This window comes from Cataglyphis hispanica, chromosome 14 (assembly GCF_021464435.1).
Source record: "Cataglyphis hispanica isolate Lineage 1 chromosome 14, ULB_Chis1_1.0, whole genome shotgun sequence".
Lineage (NCBI taxonomy): Eukaryota > Metazoa > Arthropoda > Insecta > Hymenoptera > Formicidae > Cataglyphis > Cataglyphis hispanica.
Genome location: NC_065967.1, coordinates 2005778 through 2026137, shown reverse-complemented (window position 1 = coordinate 2026137; position 20360 = coordinate 2005778). Strand labels below are relative to the sequence as shown.

Sequence of the window (20360 nt, the reverse complement as noted above, 5' to 3'; positions counted from 1 at the left end):
TTTTGATAGCCCACGAGAGATGTAATTTGGACGATTGAATCGGCTTGAAGCGCAGATGTATGCGACGAGAGGATATCCTAAAGCCGATATTGATCTCCAACAGAGAACTTTACTACGACGCGAGAAGAGGAGTGTTTCGATAAACGATGATTCACTTATTAGAGAATTAGGCTGTATATAATATCAATATTCTTTTATAAATGTTCCTAATAAATTGGTAATTTTGAAATGGAAATTAATCAAGTTACTTCAAGTTTTTGATTTGACGAGAAATTAGTATTATGAATTATAATTCTCTCAAACATATTATTGTAGCACGTATACTATATTATTTATATTATTTGTAGCATATACTAATGTATAATATAATACATGTATGTGTACATTTATATATTATATGTTAAATTAATATTTTGATAATATATAATAATTTATATAAATATTTAAAATAAAATTAATTAATAAATTGTGCAAATATATTTAAACTGTTTATCAAAATCATCGCACAATATTCATTTTAATAAAACTCCTCTCTGAGGTATAATTATTTAATTATAATTAATTATATTAAATTTATATAATTAAAAATATAATTAATTATATTAAATTTATATTATGCGATCATATGTAAATGTATAATATATATATTATACATATATATATATATATATATATATATATACATACACATACATACATACATACATATGTATATAATATATATATTATTTGTAATAAACAATTCTTTAAAAAACTGTAACATTATATCTGTTACTGTTTTATTTCTGATTCTTCTTTGAGAAAGGACATTGTAACAGTTCACCGAAATATATATTTACACATTTAGAATAACGCTTGATATTAATCATTATAAAAAAAACTAGAGAGGAAGAAAAAGAAAAAGAAAATTAAAATCGTAGAAACTTACTTTCACGAAGGGTCACCATATAGTAGGATGCTTGACTGGGCTTGCTGCGTCCTAGAGCATTTATCGCCGCCACTCGGAAGCTGTATACCGTGAATGGCCTCAAGTTCTCGACGGTGTAGAACGTATCGTTGTGCGGCGTTATGATCTCCTTCGTCGCGTTCCATGGACCATTTTCGTCGATCCTGAAAACGACAAATACGGTGCGTTATGACACTTGCAATTCACTTATTTGTCGTCGAGACTTTCAGTCATGCACGATATCGTTACACGAACGTTAATAATGCAGATAATTGTACAAAAATTTTTACAAAAATATTTTTATCTCGCATGCAAAATAATCCACCTGATGTTATTATTTAGTTAATTTAGAGAATATGCTCAATTTTTTTTTCCTCTTTTTACTATTTCAGTCAATGTTTGTATAATTTCGAAAAGCTAAATATGATTATACAGGGTGGGCCCAATCGTTCGATGAAATCTCAATGACTGGTCAAAACGTTAAGTCTGGCCAAAATAAATTTCACTTTAAATTTTTTTAAATCATCGAACAAAAAAAAGTTTAAAATTTAAAAAGTGATAAACATTTTTCAAGATTACTTTCAAAATTTACACATGAAAGAGATGAGGATCGAAATTTTATGTATTATGTCGCAGCGCGAAAAATTGAGCAATCATGTGATCGAATTTCGCATTGCTATTTCTACCTTTTCTCGTTGCGCGTTTCGCCTGAAACGAAATAGAGTTTCCCCTCAAATTCAATTCAGGTGTGCAATTTTTTATTATAATTTAATGTAATATCAACGATATTCGCATATAAATGATATCTTAATAAAATATTGCCTCTTTAGAAAATCTTCGTAGCAAAATTAAATACTCAAGAATTTCAAATCTAATTCGGCGTCATAACTCATGAAAATGTCAAACGGTTTCAAACTCATATGAAACTTGTATGTTGAACGTTTTCCTATAATTTATCTCAACGGTATTACTAATGTCAATAATATTTTAATAAATTCTGCTTCGCTATTTCGTCGTTTATCGCGTTGCGACTTTTCATGAAAGTCGAATAACTAGAAACTCAAACGTAACTTAATTATTTCAACGATATTACTAATGCCAATAATATATTGAGAAAATGTTGCTTCTCTAAAAAAATTTCTCTACAAGATAAACGGAATTACAGAATTTCAGATCGTTATTTCGATGTTCCTCGCATCGTACCTTGTCAAAGGAAATCATCTATAAATAAATGCAGCAATAGGCGATCGTCCCAATGCATTAATTGACTCATACGATTACCGCGTATCTCGATATTTGTAATGGACGTAGGTCGCTCGGCGACGATATTCCGTTAGTCTGTCGATAGTTGCCTAATATGTCTCGTGGCACTCGCTCGAACGTCTCGAATGTCATTCAGCGTCCAAAGCATCGATGAACATCGAGAGATGAGCAACGGGAGACACTCGTGATGGATTAATTGAGACGGGTTGTCCCGCTGCTCCTCTACGAGATTCGATCTTTGTTTACCATTGTGACAAATGTGGGAACTTTCAAAATTTTCACGTCAATCAACAGTGCGGCGTCCCACATGGTACAAACTTTCCAATGTATATAGATTCTCTATATTCTTCCGTTCAATCTCGAAATCTTTCCACATGGTTGGTAATAATTAAATAATTTTCCGAAAAAATATATCTAAAATTGTCAAAGCTCGAAAATCTAGATATAGGATAGATTTTCAAAGTCACTTTCGAAATTTATACACGAAATAATTACAATCTCTGTGAAATATATGTCAAAGTAATTCGCGGAGACTAATTAGCGGTCGAAGACGCCAGCGTGCACGATGGGAGGAGAGAGGGACGATTTTATCGTCTTCGAATTGCATATCTGCATTTTGCAGTAATTAATACAGATTATTAATTGTTGCGCGATCTGTTACGGGAAAGTTTGCGCGCAGCTGCGGTTCGAATAATTGCCACAGTTTGCATTCGCGTGGATCGATTCATTCCACCGTTATTGTGCGTATACACTCTCGCGTACACATACGCGCACGAACATAATATATTTGTCACGTACAGCGAATTGCGGTTATCTCTCGGTACACTATGACGTTAATTTTCCAAGTACTTTGCCGAATCCTTATTTTTCATCAGTATAATCTTCCAACAGCTATAAAATATCATTTTTATATTCGTGCGGTTTATCCGGCAAATATATATCTTTCGTAGCGTATAAGAATAAAACTCTCAATTTCATAGCTACAATAAGATAAATGACCTTTTTTAGTTTTCTTTAGCCGCGGGAGAAATATAGAGTGTTACATATTCAATGGATACTTTAGCGTTCCGATTTCCCAAGTTCTATTTGTCCAGATCGCGTAGATCCGCGTTCAGTACCAACATAATAGTGGCAGTTCCACATTTAGCGTTAAATATACAGCGTGTGAGGGAACGCATCTATGACGTGAACCAGCGAATTACAATGGAGATGAAGAATAAAGAATAATGTTATATACACACACGCACGCTCTCTCTCTCGTTATTCCCGTATTCGATATATACGTAGATTCGCGCGTATATACCCCCTGCTGGCGTTACGCTATGTTCAACATCCCTCTACAGGGCACAATCAATTTAACAGCGACAAACCCCTATCGCCAATTTGCCGCTGCGAGATAAGGGAATGATCCAGCAATTAAATACAAAAATGACCTGTCGTGCTCGTTTTTTATTTGCGCTATTTTTGAAAACTCGATGTGGAAAAGCAATCGACGACTTGTATCCAATTAGCGCGTTCGTGTGTTATTGCGGCATAAATTCGTTTCAATTTTCGATACATTTTGTATGAAAAAAAATACGTCATTGATTAGAAATAAGACATTGATTCGTGCTTAATCATTCAGATTCTTGCATTTCTTTAAGAAGTTTTATTAAGATGTTGGAGAATGCTCTAGCGAGAGAAGTATTTTATTCATTTTAGTAAAGCCACGATCTAAGCAAATATCGCGCAGACGTACGAAACGCGGCATATTAAATTTTCTATCATAAAGAGAAACAATTTTCCTATTAGGGCCCGTCAGAGATAATTGATTGTTTCAGTTCTTCCGTCTTGATTTTTCTCTATCGCGTAGTAAGAGCGAAAGAAGCGCGCGCGCGCACGGGCTGTTTCTCTCGCAAAAAGAAACGTATTTCAAGAAACTCAAGGCAATTAATTATTCGCTCGTTTGCGAATGAAAAACAATTGCGCGACGCCGATTTCTCTTGACTTATTCGCGATCGTACTTCTGTTACGCAAATGAAGATACACTTCGCAAATCCCAATGCGCCAACTTTTCAATTTCTCGAAACTCTTACTTCATAAAATATAACGCATAAATTATTCCGTACGAGTACAAATCCGTAAATGTAATCCGTATAAATTATCGATTATATGTGCTTATATACAGGTTATCTCACTTTTTATTATATAAATTTTGCACGAAGGGCTCTTTCGATCATCCATTATTCCTTTTTACAGATGATTTTTCCTCAGCAAAAATCCCGAAGAAGGTTATCGCAGTTTTCTATTTATATAAATATATGATTCATATTCTGAGAGATTTAGGTTGTGTCAGAAGAATCAAATCTTTTTATTATTTATTCGAAATTTATCGATTACTAAAAATATATCTCAACTATTTATCGACAAAAAATCCAAACGTATCTATCTATTAAAGAATAATACTCTGTGAAAGTAGGACACACCACTATGTGCAGATATTTTTCCTATTGTTATTTTTATGCGCGTGAACTTTATATTCCACGAGTTGGCATATTAATATGAAAAAGATGCATACAATAACAGAGGACAGAGAACAGAATGGATAGAGTCCATTGTCGGACTGATATAAAGAAGGGCTCGTGAGGATTGGGATGGAACAATGAAAAACTTTAGTTTTGGAAAACCTAAATCCATCTCCGACGTGAGAAGAAAGAGCCTATCAAAACTTTCGTGCCCGGGTCTTTCATAATTCCGGTCCATTGTGGGTGTGCTAGTACAATCCCGATAAATCCTCAACACTCGCAAATCCTGATCGAACGATTGCGCGTATTTTGCCGCGCGTTTCGCGCATAATATCGGGCTGTCGAACGAACAGACCTCAACCGCATCCAATGTTTGGCGAACATCAAATTTTTGGCAATCTTTCGAGCGGATTATTCGACGAATTCGGCTCACGCTCCGCAAATATTTAAGCTCGATGAAAAAAAATACGCGCTCTTCCTTCTCGCGTGAGAATTTCCAGAGAGAGAGAGAGAGAGAGAGAGAGAGAGAGAGAGAGAGGAAAAGAGGAACAAAAGGTGCCACTCGTTTTCGAGAAATTACTGTTTATTATCTTTTTAAGATTTATTGCATCGCCAGTCGCGAGATGAGTTGGAAACTTTGATAACAAAAGTTGATAATAAAGTTTCGTTAAAGTTCGGTGTATAAAAAAAAAGGGAAAGAGAAAAGAAACAGAGAGAGAGAGAGAGAACTTTGTGAAAGCAACGCCGGAAAAATGGAAGCATCTTAGAACGCCGCGGCGCGTACTCCATAATAATTGATTTCTCGCATTTCGACGAGATGAAGAAGGAAGGCGCTCCCCGTAATACGCTAAAAGAATTGATATATCGTCTCGATAAATCAATTCCTAAACCATCCTCCCGTCCGTCTGTGTCCAGATTGTCGGAGATGCTACTCCGTGATCCACCTGTCGCCGGGAGAATATAGGAAACCTTGCGCGCAACGGGTTTGGAATACCGTTTTCCTGCCCGGTATTGTGTCACGTATGTCACGTACTTTATAGATTCGATTGCGATCGGCTGTATGAGAGACGCGTCTCGCCGTCCGTCGTAATAAAGTATATTGTATATATATATAAAATCGATCGACAAATATAAGATGGATGACGCACTTCAATTACAACAATGATGGCGATCGCGTTACGGTAAATCTGCGGTAACCGCCATCGCGGAGCTGTCATCGCGCGCTGCCACGCGACATCAATTTTTCTTCACTGCGTGAAGAATAACTGATGGAAAGTCGAGCACAAACCGATTCAAGCGCAATGTATACGATTTCTCCGTACAAAGCAAAACGCGCCGTGTATATCAAGTATCAAGCATCAATGCATTCTGGTAAATTTGACAACCAAATTACATTACCATGCCATGGTGCGCGCGAATATTATCCGATATGTTAGCGATTAACTATGTTAGCGTTGCTTCCTAGTGCGTTCTAAATCCGTCTTAAATGCGAATATCACCAATTAGATCATCTGTAACGATGACAGATTTCGAGAGATTGCAAATTTTCAAATTGAACATGAAATTGACAGTATAATGTGTCGACATTTATCACGCGAAAAGTAAAATCATATATTTTATGATTTTATTTTTACTGTTAAAAACTATTATACAAAAAAATTATATGACTTGATTCTCCTTCGTATAAGAATCAATTTTAGATTTTCCTTCAAAAACAACACGAAAGAAGGAAATAGCGCAATTATGCCAGATAAATATCTCTTCGATTGTATACTCAGTCAAGCAGAAAGAGCGAAGCTCAGCAAGAAAAGCGCAATATTCCCGGTCCGATTAAACGGATGAATCCTAGAGGAAATATTCGATTCGCTAATGACGTATTATCTTCACATTACGTCTCTTCCGTTTTTTCGTCTGATTTACGTCACGAATTTAGACGCATCGATATACAATTTCGACAACCACGACTCAGACGATAAAAATAAAACGTTAACAAATCGGATTTAATTTTTTTTTTTTTTTTTATTTCGAAAGGGAATTCTCGCAATTTTCGAATTTCACTGGACTCTATTCATGGCGCATCGCTTGAAAGAGAGCGATGTGTAATTTATCGCCATATATACGCCAGTTGTGACGAAATGCGATCGAAGCGGCCCAGTTTTCTTCGCAACACACGCAATACATATTTCCGCGAATACGCGTGGATACGCATTTCGCATATCGCTTATGCGTACGCACGCTCTGCGGCGATGCATACGGAATAAATTGCGTATAAAACATTGTACTCTTGCGATGAATAATTTCATATTAATTCACTACGAATGTGCGAAATAATCGTCGATCGCGCGCGATTAAATATTACTTTTGCATCGGCGAAAATGCAACATTGGCGTTACGTTCGAAATTAAGTAATCATTTACTGTCGTCGTAGATATAAATAAACGAAGCATTTCGCGCACAGAAGAGATTATGCTAAAAGAAGCGCAGACTTGTAGCGCGTAAAAAAATTCGTCGTCGTAGGTCGGCGCTATTTATTTCACGAGCGGTTTGCTCTCTTTACTTTACGAGCTTCTTTATACGCGTTGTTAAATGTTGGTCGCAACTGTGCGTATAGCTCTGTCTCTCCCTCGCAAATGTGTAGATTTCGTGTCTGTAAAGGCAATCTAGCAACTCTAGTCATCTAGTCGGAGAGATACAATGCTTTTATTGTTACGGTTAATCGCGCAAAACTCGGAGAATACGAACGCTTGCGCCCGATTATTACGGTAATCGCGACAGTTGTGTGCGGAGATTTGTATGAACCTCTAACAGTATATACGTACGTGGAAAACGCATGAAGACAGACACCGTGATTTTCTCTCTCTCTCTCTCTCTCTCTCTCCACTTGCGGCGAACATCGCGATTGTTTATGCTTACACAGAATAGCAAATTTGCGCCAATTATCGGTACACGCATACATATCAGCCGGTTGTTACTTCCGGATCGAGCCCTATCGCCGAAATGTCAATAATAATTCTCGATAACGCGCGTCTCAAGTTCGATAGAGTATTATTTCCCGGAACATTGCGTAGATCTGTATTATCTGAAATCTCCGAAGATCATTCAAACACCGACGCTCTATCGGAACTGATATATCTTATTCAGCTCGCAAATGCGATTTTATTGGCAAGAGGAATGTATATGTATCTCGGGAGAGAAAACCAGACCGCAGGAAGAGAATACGTCGAAGGAATCAAAAGAGACTTATCGTACGCATTCACCGACATTTATCGATGACAGAGCGGCTAACGTTTATTTATTTAGGCCACGAATGCATCATTCGGAGTTACGTATACAGGGAATTTCCGGAACAAATATGAATTTATATTCTACGGACTTTATGTACATTGTAACGTTACGACAGACGAGCGGGTTCGTTGTCGACGACGCGAGTTTCCTGCGTTCATTGGCTTGAACGTCAACGAGTCGTGTCGAAAATGACAGCGACGCGATCAAGCCCGGATTAAAAATAATGTAAGCCATTGGCTGCGCTCGAGCGCGAGGTGCATCGCATAAATCAACGCATATAGTCATATATATATATATATATATATATATATATATATATATATGCATACACACACATACATATTCTGATATATTCACGAGTTTGCCTTCGATGTACTTATCGATCTCGGCCGATCGATCGTTTGACGACGAGATTATTGTACGTCATGCTCCGCGCGAACGTGATCGACGATCGCGCGAATAAAATCGCGCCGACGTGATTGACGTATTTTATGGATAATAAATTTCACCATTTGTGCGACGTATTAACTAGACGCGAACTCTTGTAAGCTGCTAAAATTTATTTGCCCTCAGCGCGATATATCATTTCGCGGGGGGAAAGAGAAGAGAGAGAGAGAGAGAGAGAGAGAGAGAGAGAGGGTCTAGATCCATACATAGTATATACACATTCTCCGAAACAGAACCGCACGCGCCCGCGTGAATGCGAATAAGGAAACTATGCAATAAAATATTTCATAGCGGTTGCTCCGCTTGAAAATGTGACAAATCAAGCGTCGTGTAACGGCACGATAAAACATCGCATCGAAAACTTGAAGCACGCGAAGAAGGACAAAAAGAAAAACAATAGAGATTTTTTTTTTTTTTTTTCCCCCAATTTCGTAAATATCTCGCAACAAACGTTAACGATCGCATTTAGGGACAAAGCTGACCCCGTTTCGTTTATAGCGCGGAATTGGCTTTAGAGTAAATTCTCCGCGTACCGATGCTTTTACGAACGGGTGATCCGAAGTTTTACGGTCCGGTTCATCTTCCCGTAGAGCTCGTTGTTCCTACGCTCGCGTTTTACTTCACGCGCGCGTTACAAGCGAAGGTATACCCGTAATGTACAGAAAACGACGAGGAACAACGGAAAGGTGGAGTGAGAAAGAGGGAGGAGAGGATGGTGGAAGGAAAAAAGAGGCGGAAAATCTCGAGTTTTCCAACGGTGCGCTATTGATTTCGTCTCCACTGTGTCGGCGATGCACTTTAACGTGTATCCACCTATCTTTCTCTCGTGATAGATTATTTTCACTCTCTTTTTCTCTTTCTCGCGTACAACCGCTTGTCTCCACAGTCGCGTAAACAAACATTTTCCTTCGCGTCGCGCTCGGTACACCACGAATGAGCGCGTTCGATCGGCACAAAATTTTTCTGGAAAAGAGCGCGAACCGCACAGATCGGGATGATTGAAACCGACGTCGATATTGCGCGCAACGGGTTTTCGGTAGCTTTTGTTTCGGCAGCTTGTCTATAGTCCAATGATCGACAATGGTGATTGCAATCGCTAGCGTTTTGACAGTCGTTTCTCGTTTTATTCGCGTGTATGGCTCGTCTTAAATAGTTTTATTATATCTTACTATTTATTAAGCAGCAATCTTTCCCTATCGACTGAATAAAATATCGATCTCCAATTTTATTATCTTCCATTATGTTGAGATGTATAAGTGAAAATGTTTGCAGGATATTTCAGCAACTTATTATCTCATTTTCCAGTTAACGTGTACTATAGTGTTGGCGAGAGCACTGAAATAATATCAATCTCTTGATATTTAATCCTTAGCTATTCGCGTGCTAAAATATTACATGCGATACTGTTGTCTCTCTATTGATTTTACCACACAACTATTCCTTTAAATTAAAAATTTAAGGCTTTGATAATAGAAAATTTAGAAACTCGTTTTTTTTTTTTTTTTAATAAAAAGAATACAAACAAAGAGTTAACTCAGCGCGAATACTCAAATTACTTAGATCAACTTTCCCGAGTTTCTAAAAAAATGTGTAGTAGATTACTATTGCGAAGCGAAGCTTTTAAATGTAAAGAGTCCATCGTCTAAACTGCTTCTCTCATAAACTCGAAGATTGTAGTTTTAACTGGAATCTGTGATTCCGCATTAAGTAGTCATTAGCGAAAGAAGAAAGGAACTCTCACAAAAGCCGAGCAGAATTCGAGAAACGGATTTGCGAATCTCACTAATCTCGAGCCGACTAAAGATCTCTTTCATGAGCGCATGTTTCCTCCGTCAAGGCTACGCTCGTCGATGCGTATCGCTTAAGTTTATCTGCGATTACAAGCGCGGCTCGTTACACCGTTCGCTAGTATAAACGCCATAACGCGTCGTTATCCGCGCGCGCCTACATCGCCGGAAGTGCATACAAAGCCGTTGTATCAAATCTAGCCTGGACCCAGTAGCATGGTATTCGTAACCGATCCATACACACTATCTCTCTCTCTCTCTCTCTCTAGACCACGATGCATTGCACTATCAGGGATCCCCCGTTTCGCAACAGCTCTAATAAAGTATGGTCGAGAGAGAAACTCCAATCCGCGAGGAACGTCCACATCGGTTCTCGTTGTATGTGAGAGATAGAGACAAAGAGAGAGAGAGAGAGAGAGAGAGAGAGAGAGAGAGAGAGAGTACTTGCGTACATATTAACGGTGTCCATGGCACACACCAAGCGCACATTACGAACATAATTTATATGGCCAACCGAGCATCCCCGCAACACGTTATCCCGGGGATTTGACGGACTATCGTCGTACTCTTTTCACGATAATAGCGACGAGTCAATCATTTACGTGCGACCGTAGAAATCAAATGATACGATTATGTCGGTTGAAATAGAATGCTCCTTATAGATAAAACTTGAATAAAATATTCTACTAAAATTGACAGTCTATTCTCGAACATTTTAATGTAATTGATAAATTTTCCCCAATTTTCCAAAGATTCCAAAAAAGCAATTAAATGTAATTAAAAAAAAAAACCTGAGAAAATGTCTCAATTAGAATCGTTCATAATCGAAGAAGTTTTTTTATTTTAAAAGCGCTATTCCAAAATTAATACTTTTTTTTATAAATTATAAATACAATTTTGATAGTTGAATTTGTGTTATATTAATTAAATTCAATTAGATATTTTCAATCTTGCGTTTCGTGTCGGAATAAAGTGCTCGGCACTTTACGTATTTCATTGATTCTATATTTCATCACACTTGTCTGACTATACCGCGAACCTTTTCCCCTTCACAGACACCGCTTATGGCCACAAACGCGTATCCTTTCTGTTTCTCACGTGCCATTCCCACTGAAACGCATCCGATTTGATGCCGAATGTCTCTTGTGAATCGTCGAAAGAACTCTCGAGGATATATATTAAGAGTCCTCATGGCCTAAGGCTTCTTCCCAGGAAACTGAAATGATCTTCGGCACGGATGCCTCGCTCTTATCGTGAGATATTCGAAGAGGAAATTGCCTCGCGATGTTACCGAATCGAGATTCGAACTATCGATCCTTTCCTGATCGCGTCGAATTTCGGGCGCTATGTATATATATATAATATATAGCGTTGCAATTTATTTATAAAAAACAAAAATTTGTAAATTAAATATAAATTTAAAAAAAAAACAGCACATTTGGTTAATAAAAAATTATAGCTAATTACAGCTAAAATTATAACTAACCGCACCGCGCTCCTTTATTAATACAAGTAAAAATGATAAAATTAATTTATGTGGCATTATATTTCAATTCTGATTGAAATATAAGTTTCTGATAAGTAGAGCTTCCTTGCTAAGCGCAGGGAGAAAACTGAACAATTCGTTACAGCTCGGTCATTTGTCTTCCTCCCTATTCGCGTGACTTGCGTTGACTCGCGACGACTCTCCGCGTTTAGTTATTATTCAAGTCTCGTGGTTTATTATGCGTGACACCGTAACGATATATGCGCTCGTCGCGGCAGCGAAATAAATTGAAATAAGCTGGACGCGCGCAAAAGTTGGCGCGCGATAAAGATGAAGGGAAAAATAGAGAATATTTTTGAAGACGCGCGCACCGATCTTTAGTCAACATAAAAATGGAGGTGTTGCAAGATGGTAAGTCGTTCGGCGTTAAAAGCAGAGACCGATTCTCAATTTCCAACGGCAGATGTGATATCCTGGTAAACGAGAACTGGGAACATAGAGATCCACCACAAAAGAGAGATATTTCCCCCAGTGATAGCGACGGCCATCGGGGCAAAGGTGAGGAGGAAAGAAAAAGCAAAGCGGGACGAAGAGGGAGGGGACGGGGAGCGGATGGGTGGAAAACGAATAAAAGTTTTTCGATCCCGAAAACTTTTTATAGCCGCCACTTTTACCGTATTTTTTGTCGCGGCGGTAAACGAAGCCCGCGATTCTTAATAACGTCGGGATGTCCTACGATATTGTTATAGCAGCAAAAATATCATAGCGTCGAAAGGACGGATGAAAAAAATCGCTCGGACATGCAGGCGCGCGCGCGCGAGATTCTCTCTTTTCGACCGTTATTGCCTCACGTTATCGTACAATCGTAAATGCGCTACCATCCTCACGGCCCCCATTGTCGGCCGTTTTCATTGTTTTCCATTAAATTATAACTACTGGATTATGCCCCTTTGCGCGAGCGGTCGGAAATTATATTTACGTGTTCGAATGGAATGGAATAAATTAGCTCTCAAACAACGCGATAACACTCTAACTGAATAATCCTATTCCTTTTAAGAGAGTTGCAATTAACATGACGTTTTCAGAGAACTTCCGTGTAGAAAATCTCAATTTCATGGCAAAAAATAATAATCGACATAAGAAGAATAATTATTGAATTATTCGAGATCTTAAACTAATTAATATGCAAAAAGATCGATACTCTTGCAATCCTTTTCGCGAATTCAAACTTGAATCGATGTGTACATCGGAACAATATTACAGAATTTTTTTTCAAAGCACGCCGGCGAAGTTTCGTTGCAATAGCGAGCACGTTTTCACACGATGAGAAACGCGTGGAAACAACGTGCGAATGCGTGTCACGCATGCCGCGTCATTTTGACACCTATCAGACGAATGAAAATCATTATCGACGTTTATCGACGCAGCACGGATGCAAATTTAATTAACGAAAAGTAAACGTCATAGCTAACACCACAACCGTCCGTTATTAAAGGTTTTTCCTGCGGTTGTGGCCTAGAATATTGCATTTTCATCGCATATCCTATATTATACGTTCATTGCTGATCTTTTTTTTTTGTACAAAAATTTTGGCATGATTGCTCATCATTTCAAGGCTATGACATGCGTTACACATTTTTTAAATCAATATTGCTAAAATAGACTTTTTCGAAAAGCAATTATAAAAATTTGTAGTTGCAAACAATAACGTAAAGTAGTTTGAAAAGTTTATTTAATGTTTGATATATGTTATAACAGTAATAATAAATTTTATGATGATAAAATAAAATTTCCCTTTTTAATATGAAAAAGATTTAATATAAATTAAAGTTGATATTACTATACAAATTTCGAAAATTATATGTTGTTTATATGGCTTAATATGGTTAATCGACAAATAAATGAAGATGTTATATTTTGCAAAATATCGTAAAATTATTTATACACATAATATTAAGTGATAAAATATCGATGTAATGTTAGCAGCAAACGACTTTCCCTCCTTTTATATAGAATTACGTTGGAGCTATTGGGCAGAAGATTTTATCAATGAATTAACGCACGAATTACTGCCGCAATTGCGATATGTACGGAAAGAGCATCAATTGTCACGAAATGAGCTAATATTCCACGTTAAATAAAAAAAAGCATGTCCAGCAATTACTCTGCTATAAGGAAAATACAATCGCCCTTTAATGATCCTATTAATGATCCTACTAATAGTCGCGAATCAGGATATAATTCCGATATCAAATACAACGAAACTGAGATGTTCGTACATCTAAATAAGACAACAAATAGATGCAATTTTTTATCTATTATTAAGACAAGATACAAAATTATTTTATGCTTCTTTCTCTCTTTTACGCCACGTGATTTTCATGGTCCAATTTATTCGATTATTTTTAATATCGATGAGATAATTATAATTATGTTTTTTTTTTTTTTCTTAAAAAAACTAGATCCAACGATAAAAATAATTTAACACTGATCTGGAAAAGGAAAATTTGTCGCGATTCGCAAATTTATCCTGTCACGAGTCTGCTTCGCGGTCAATTCAGTAATGCAGAAATATGAAACATCGATCGAAGACCGTCGATGCACTTCCACATCCGGTGCACATCGATGGCGGTGGTCCATAAGTCATCGCGGAACTAAATCGCGCCGGATGTCATCATTTATGTAAATAGGTTAGCCACGGCTTGTTAGATCCATAATACTCTTCGAGTGAAATCTCCATATGAATATTGCACATTAATGCGTGCCATACCGGCCCGTTCATATGTTAATATCTTTATCGCAAGTATAGGCGCGGTTATAAATGTGCGAATGTGTAAATTAACGTTTTGAAACACAAAAATCTCCTGTTTACGGTCTCTCGCGCGTCTCTTTATCATGTGAGAGCGCTCGCTGATATTTCCGCATTCAGCCGGTTCGGGACTGTCCCTAATTAGCATTTGCTCTCGTACTGCCAGAGGCTAAAGTGGAATCATTAACGTACTTTGGCGTCCTCTCATGCTCGCCAGAATTGATTTATGATAATTTTCACCCTGTGCAGCTTGCGAGTAAGAAGAGCGCGACCAATTCGTTGCCGATAAGAGTACACAATCGAATCTCGTATTATATTTTACAATCTCGTCATCTTTCCCTTTTTCCGCCATCCCCCCTTGTTATCGAGTATGTTTTTCTGTCCCTTCATCTTATACAGCGATAATAAATAACGAATTTTCACGATAATAAATTTAATTTGATTTGATCAAACTAATATGAAATACTAGAGACATTTTTTTCATCGATAAAAGCTTATATTATTGATTTTCTAAAGGCGAGTTAATTAAAATCAATCGCAATGCTGTACAAATATGAAATAAATCAATTAAATATATCCTTATAAATAGGAAAACATTTCAGGAAGTAAATTATATCTGAAAAGCATTCATATATCCTGTGATTTAGTTTCGCGTAACGAGTCGTTAATTAATCACAATTTTAGCGTGATCCATAATATTCTCATTATTGTAGACAATCGGAATTTCGAGTTGGGAGTTTTAAATACTTTCTCTCCCTTGCCCCCCATTCGGTTACACGGACGAGAAGTGCGTGTATACTCAGTCAAATTGAAACTCATTTCATTAAAGAGACCGTCAGATGTGAAATCGTTAGGAATTTCCTTACTAGAGTTTCATACCCTCGAGCTTGCCTATTCGTTGAAAGCCTAAGGAGGAGTTAATTAAAGCGATGCCAAAGGCGTTTATGGATGACGCTGGAATTATGAAAGTGCTACAGAGGAACGCTAAAATACTCGACATTATCACTGATGTACTTAAAGAAAACAGTTGATTATAATTATTCATTTTAATCATCTCTTTCTCTTTCCTTCCACGATTAAATTATAACTGATTGAGAGGAAGAAAAAGATTGTGTAAAAAATTGTCAATTTTTTTTATATTAGAAGCCAATATTATTCTCAATTTTCCAGAACAAGATATATCGTTTACGATAAGGATCTGCTTTTTTCAATATACGAAGAGGTCCGTTCGACCGAATACTATAAACGGATTCTTCAAGATTATAGAACACATTGCGGCAAGTTTACCTTTTCGAACGTTAAGATATTACGTGTCGAAGGGAAAGGCGCGTTTCTCGGCACTCGATAAACCAGTAAGTGTATTTGCAAAACGGGCCATTCAGGGATTACGGCTCGATTGTCGCAATAAGGGTAAATTCAACAAGGGAGGGGAAAGGCAAGGGTGGCGTTTTGTGCGGCAAATGTTCAGGTAAAATGGGTAAAATCGCAAAAAAAAAAAAAAGAGAACTTTTCGTTCGCACAATGACCCTATACACGCTCTATCAATCGTTAATAAATATAACGCGAGATAAATAACAAAGAACACAAAATGTCGCAAAAAATTGAAACACGACGGGCCGTCAATCACATTCTTCGATGATTGCGGGTTGCGTCGCGAAATTTTTCTTCCTCCTTTTTTCTCTATTGATATCCGCGTAGTTTTTTATCTCCGAGGTACAAGTCGCTACCGCGTAACTACATGGCTCCTTAATCTGTCAAACTGTCGATAAAGAAGTGGGTCGCGATCAAAAGAACGAACTCTTGCGCAACCTGCTTGTCAATTTACTGAAATTGCATTTTCTTTGGACGCCGATATAAAGGCGTCCCGGCACGACAACTTGCGTACGCTCGACGAAAGAGACGTTTAATTAAAGCAAAATTTTTGATACGCCAAACGAGCAATTTTTAAACGTTATAACGTTATTTTAGATAGAAATTTGTAATCGCTTGGACACGTATCTTTTTTTTTTTCACTCAATCGATCGTCGGTTACATCGCGATTGTATCACAATAATTGTTGGATTAAGATAGTATAGTGGAGGACATTTAATCGAAAACGACTGTGATTATATCAAAGACGTGTAAATTCCATACGCAAACCAAATATTTGCTTAATCCACTGCTCGCGCACGATGTGGTACGTGTTTCGCTTCGTCGAACAACTTCTTGCGGTCCGGCCAACTTTAGCGTGTTACATAGGCGCGCAAATAATAGCTGCAGGAGCATCCCCGTGACGAGCATGCAATCTCTCTTTGTAATTGAGGAGCCAAGTGGCATAGGTGTCTTGCTCGAGGATTTAACGGCAGATCGGTGTTAATTATTCCAATGTGTACTAATTGCTGATTCGGTGGATTATCTGGTTATCTACTCTAGCTCGCCCGTTGTCCCCCATCGTCTCATCTTACCCATGCGTGTCTCTACCTCCCCCCCCCCTCCCCCTTTCTCCGCTTGTGGCTTGTAGTAATCAACTGTTACCATACTCATGTGAGCTTAACGTAAGGTAGAATCGTCCATCTCATTTTCGCAATACGAGTTTCCTCAATATCGAAATTCCTTCTCATTATCTCGCGAAAGTCTATCGTTCTAGTTTTTATATTATGCAAAAAATTGAATCAATCGTTATAAAATTGCAAAACTTGAATCAGATTTTACTATAAACTCAATCGATATTTCTTTCGCGCGCGCATTAACGGTTCTATGTAAATTTGGAGAAAAATTTATGGGATGTTAAAAAATAGGCGAACGAATCTCGATGAAAACGCTAAGCAAATTTTGACAGTCCTGGCAGTGCTCCATTAAAATACATTTATCGGGTAAATATATGCGATATGCTTGAATGTGGAAAGCATCTAAAGCGATTACGCTGCGTGGAAAGTGGCGGGATAATAATAGCCTGATATTAAAATCACCACGCCTGCTGGCTCAAAGGCGGTTAATGATAATTAATAAAAATGTGGCTAGATTAACTCCGCGTAACGAGGATTATTCCGGCGCTCGCGGCGCCGTGTTATCGCTTAGAACAACGATTTAAAAAATTAACCCATTTCACTAACGAACGGCCGAATGCGCTATTAGAAATTCGTCCAATGAAGTTGGACGAGAGATATCTCGTCCGGAGAGAAATAGCTTCACCGAGATAATTGCTTCGATTATATAAACCGATGTGCGATCGTATAGATTTAATAGCGGATTTTTTTATGACGATCTTAAAACATAAAATTTTTTAAATTAACGTCGACGTGGCTGTTATACGCGCGATTTTAAAAAAATTCAAGTAGTTACGAGATTGCAACGGCAAGTGCATATCTCGAAAAGGCAACCGGTAAGATTCGCGGTGGACTAATCTTCTTGGATTTATGGGCCAACCCGATAATGTCCTCGCTTTCCTTTCACCTTAATTCTAACCTCAGCCGTTCATCTCGAGGGGTTGCCATGATATTCCATGAACATTTTTCCATTTCCACGTTTTTCACCGTTCCCCGAGCGTCCCTTTCCATTTCCGGATCGCATTAAGCCTCCCCCGGCCCCGGCGCACAATAGAATTTAACGTGACTATCGTTATCGATTTTTGCGTAATAATGAAGCGAATATACAGCTACCTATTCTTTCAACGAAATTACTTATTTCGCGTTTCTCCCTTTATTTATCCGGCTCATCTCCGCGCACTTACAGTCGACGCAATCTTTTTTACATCGTAGCTTGGCGTATTACAGATTCAATAAAGGCGTTTTCATCCAACAAGAGAATTATAGATAAAATTACTATCGACAGAGAGAGAGAGAGAGAGAGAGAGAGGGGGATAAGATCGAACGCGTGGCGAACCACAGCGATTTCCGACAAATGCAAATCTGGGTCTTTTGTCTCCGCGGGGCTTAACCTCCGCTATTTCTTTCCGCCTGTCGAACAACGCGAACATCAAGCCCAACCGACAATGGAATTTCATTTACATTTATGAACGATGCGCGCGCGGTTCGAGTTGTAACGTTACTCGGTCGACGACGCGTCTGCAACCACCGTCGATGGGGCAAATGTGCGCGACGGACAACGGCGCTCGTTAAAAATTGAATCTATTTGCGCGCCGGGGCTTGAAATTCAAATTCGACGAGAAATATCCCACGGACGCCCCGTGGATATCCGCCTGACTCTCCGAGAGCTATAATCGATATATCCATCCGAACTCGTCCATCTCTTCGCGTCGCCGCCTGGCCGCGTAGGTCGGTCAGTTCCATTTTGACGGGAGAGAAATGACGTCGGAGCGAAAATATTACATTACGCGGGATTTTGGGAGATTAAAAGTACCGCGCCAGCGGCCGAAAAAAACGTGGTCTTCTCTCCTCCTCCTCCTCCTCCTCCTCCTCCCGAATGTCCGCTCGCTGCCACCTTCGATTTTCATGGAAAGCTTTCCGGCGCGAGCGAGAGTGAGAGCCGCGTGGCGCCGTTAAATAAATTAGCTACGCGTACCGTGGCGCGGAGCGCGAAATATATATCGCGTTAAGCGAGCGGAATTTTTCAGAACGCCGTGGAATTTTTCATTTTGCGGCAAAATGCCTTTGACTCGGTTATCTGCGGATTGTCACGCGTCACCGCGTAGATACGATTATTTTTATTTCTTAAAAAAAAAAAGGAGGTTGAAAGGACTTTTAATAGTCGTTCGCATAGGTGTACGTAAGTTATACATAATTTTCGCCGTCTACACAATCCCGTCTCTCGTGCGATAAAAAATTTTATATTTTCAAAAGAAAGCTGTATTTTTCACTCCGTTGAAATTCTTGCGATAAGGAAAGATAACAGCTGTTTGTCCCATATGTTCGACAAACTTCTCCATCTTGCTTCTCGCTTGACGTTCCATTCTCGTCCGTTTATCAGCGCAAATATATGTGTCGGACGTTTATGTTAAGTACAGCATGCGCGAAAACGTCTCTCGGACCGTGTGTGTCGCGACAACAACGGAGAATCTTAATTAAATTTTCCTTGCACACTCATAATTATGAAATATTTAGAGCGCATCCAGTATATTGCAAGTAGAAACAAATTAATATAGTTAATATTAATATAGTCGTAAAATGGAGTCTCGCAGTTCGTTCTCATTTACCGGAGGCATCATGGGAGAAAAGAGTTTTTCTCGAAGCCGAGCCGTGACTTTTCGCCAACTTTTCCCCCGAATCGTCGTCGTTCGTGATCTCTAACTTTAACGAAAGTTACGAATATTGACGAGCGATCGTACATGCGCTCGCGGTTAGAAAGTAACGTGGCGGTTTAATCTGCACTTCGAATGGATTAATCGCGGAAGCCGAGCGACCGACGAGATGGTCTCTGGTTGCTAGGCGACAGAGTATAGTAGTTAGGATGAGCGTGAAAAGCCCCTGTGTCCGTAGTCTGCTAAAGTCTAGAGCCCCGTGTCCCTTAATTCTAAGCTACCTAATCTGAGAACGCTGCGAGTCAGCCCAGGATAATTAAACGTTTGCCATGTCCTCGCGTTTTTACTTCTCGCGAAATCGTTCCCGCGTGAACCTCTCTGACAGGGACAAATGGGAAAAAGAACTTTACACGTCGGGATTTTTTTTTTTATACGACGTTCAATACGCGACATTTAACTCGATATTGGAATCGAAATGTATCCACCGTAATATCATCGTATATCAACTTGAAGTTTCTTTTTCTAAAGTAAAAATTGAAAAATATATGATTAAAGTGGCTTAAAAAAAATAACCTTTTTCCAACTTGTTCGACAACTCTACTATTTTTTTATTGTCTATTTAAACGGCGAAAAGATATTACGACATATATAATATAT

General features: G+C 38.5%; 1 protein-coding gene across 7 annotated transcripts in view; it reads right to left on the bottom strand.

Moving 5' to 3' along the window:
- Positions 1-20360, bottom strand: part of LOC126854392 (tyrosine-protein phosphatase 99A) — a 255790-nt gene that overhangs the window by 29693 nt on the left and 205737 nt on the right. For all 7 annotated transcript variants that reach the window (XM_050601050.1, XM_050601049.1, XM_050601051.1 and 4 more), the window contains one exon: positions 929-1110. In XM_050601050.1, coding sequence (XP_050457007.1) covers positions 929-1110 — 182 coding nt within the window. The remainder of the gene's footprint in view (positions 1-928; positions 1111-20360) is intronic.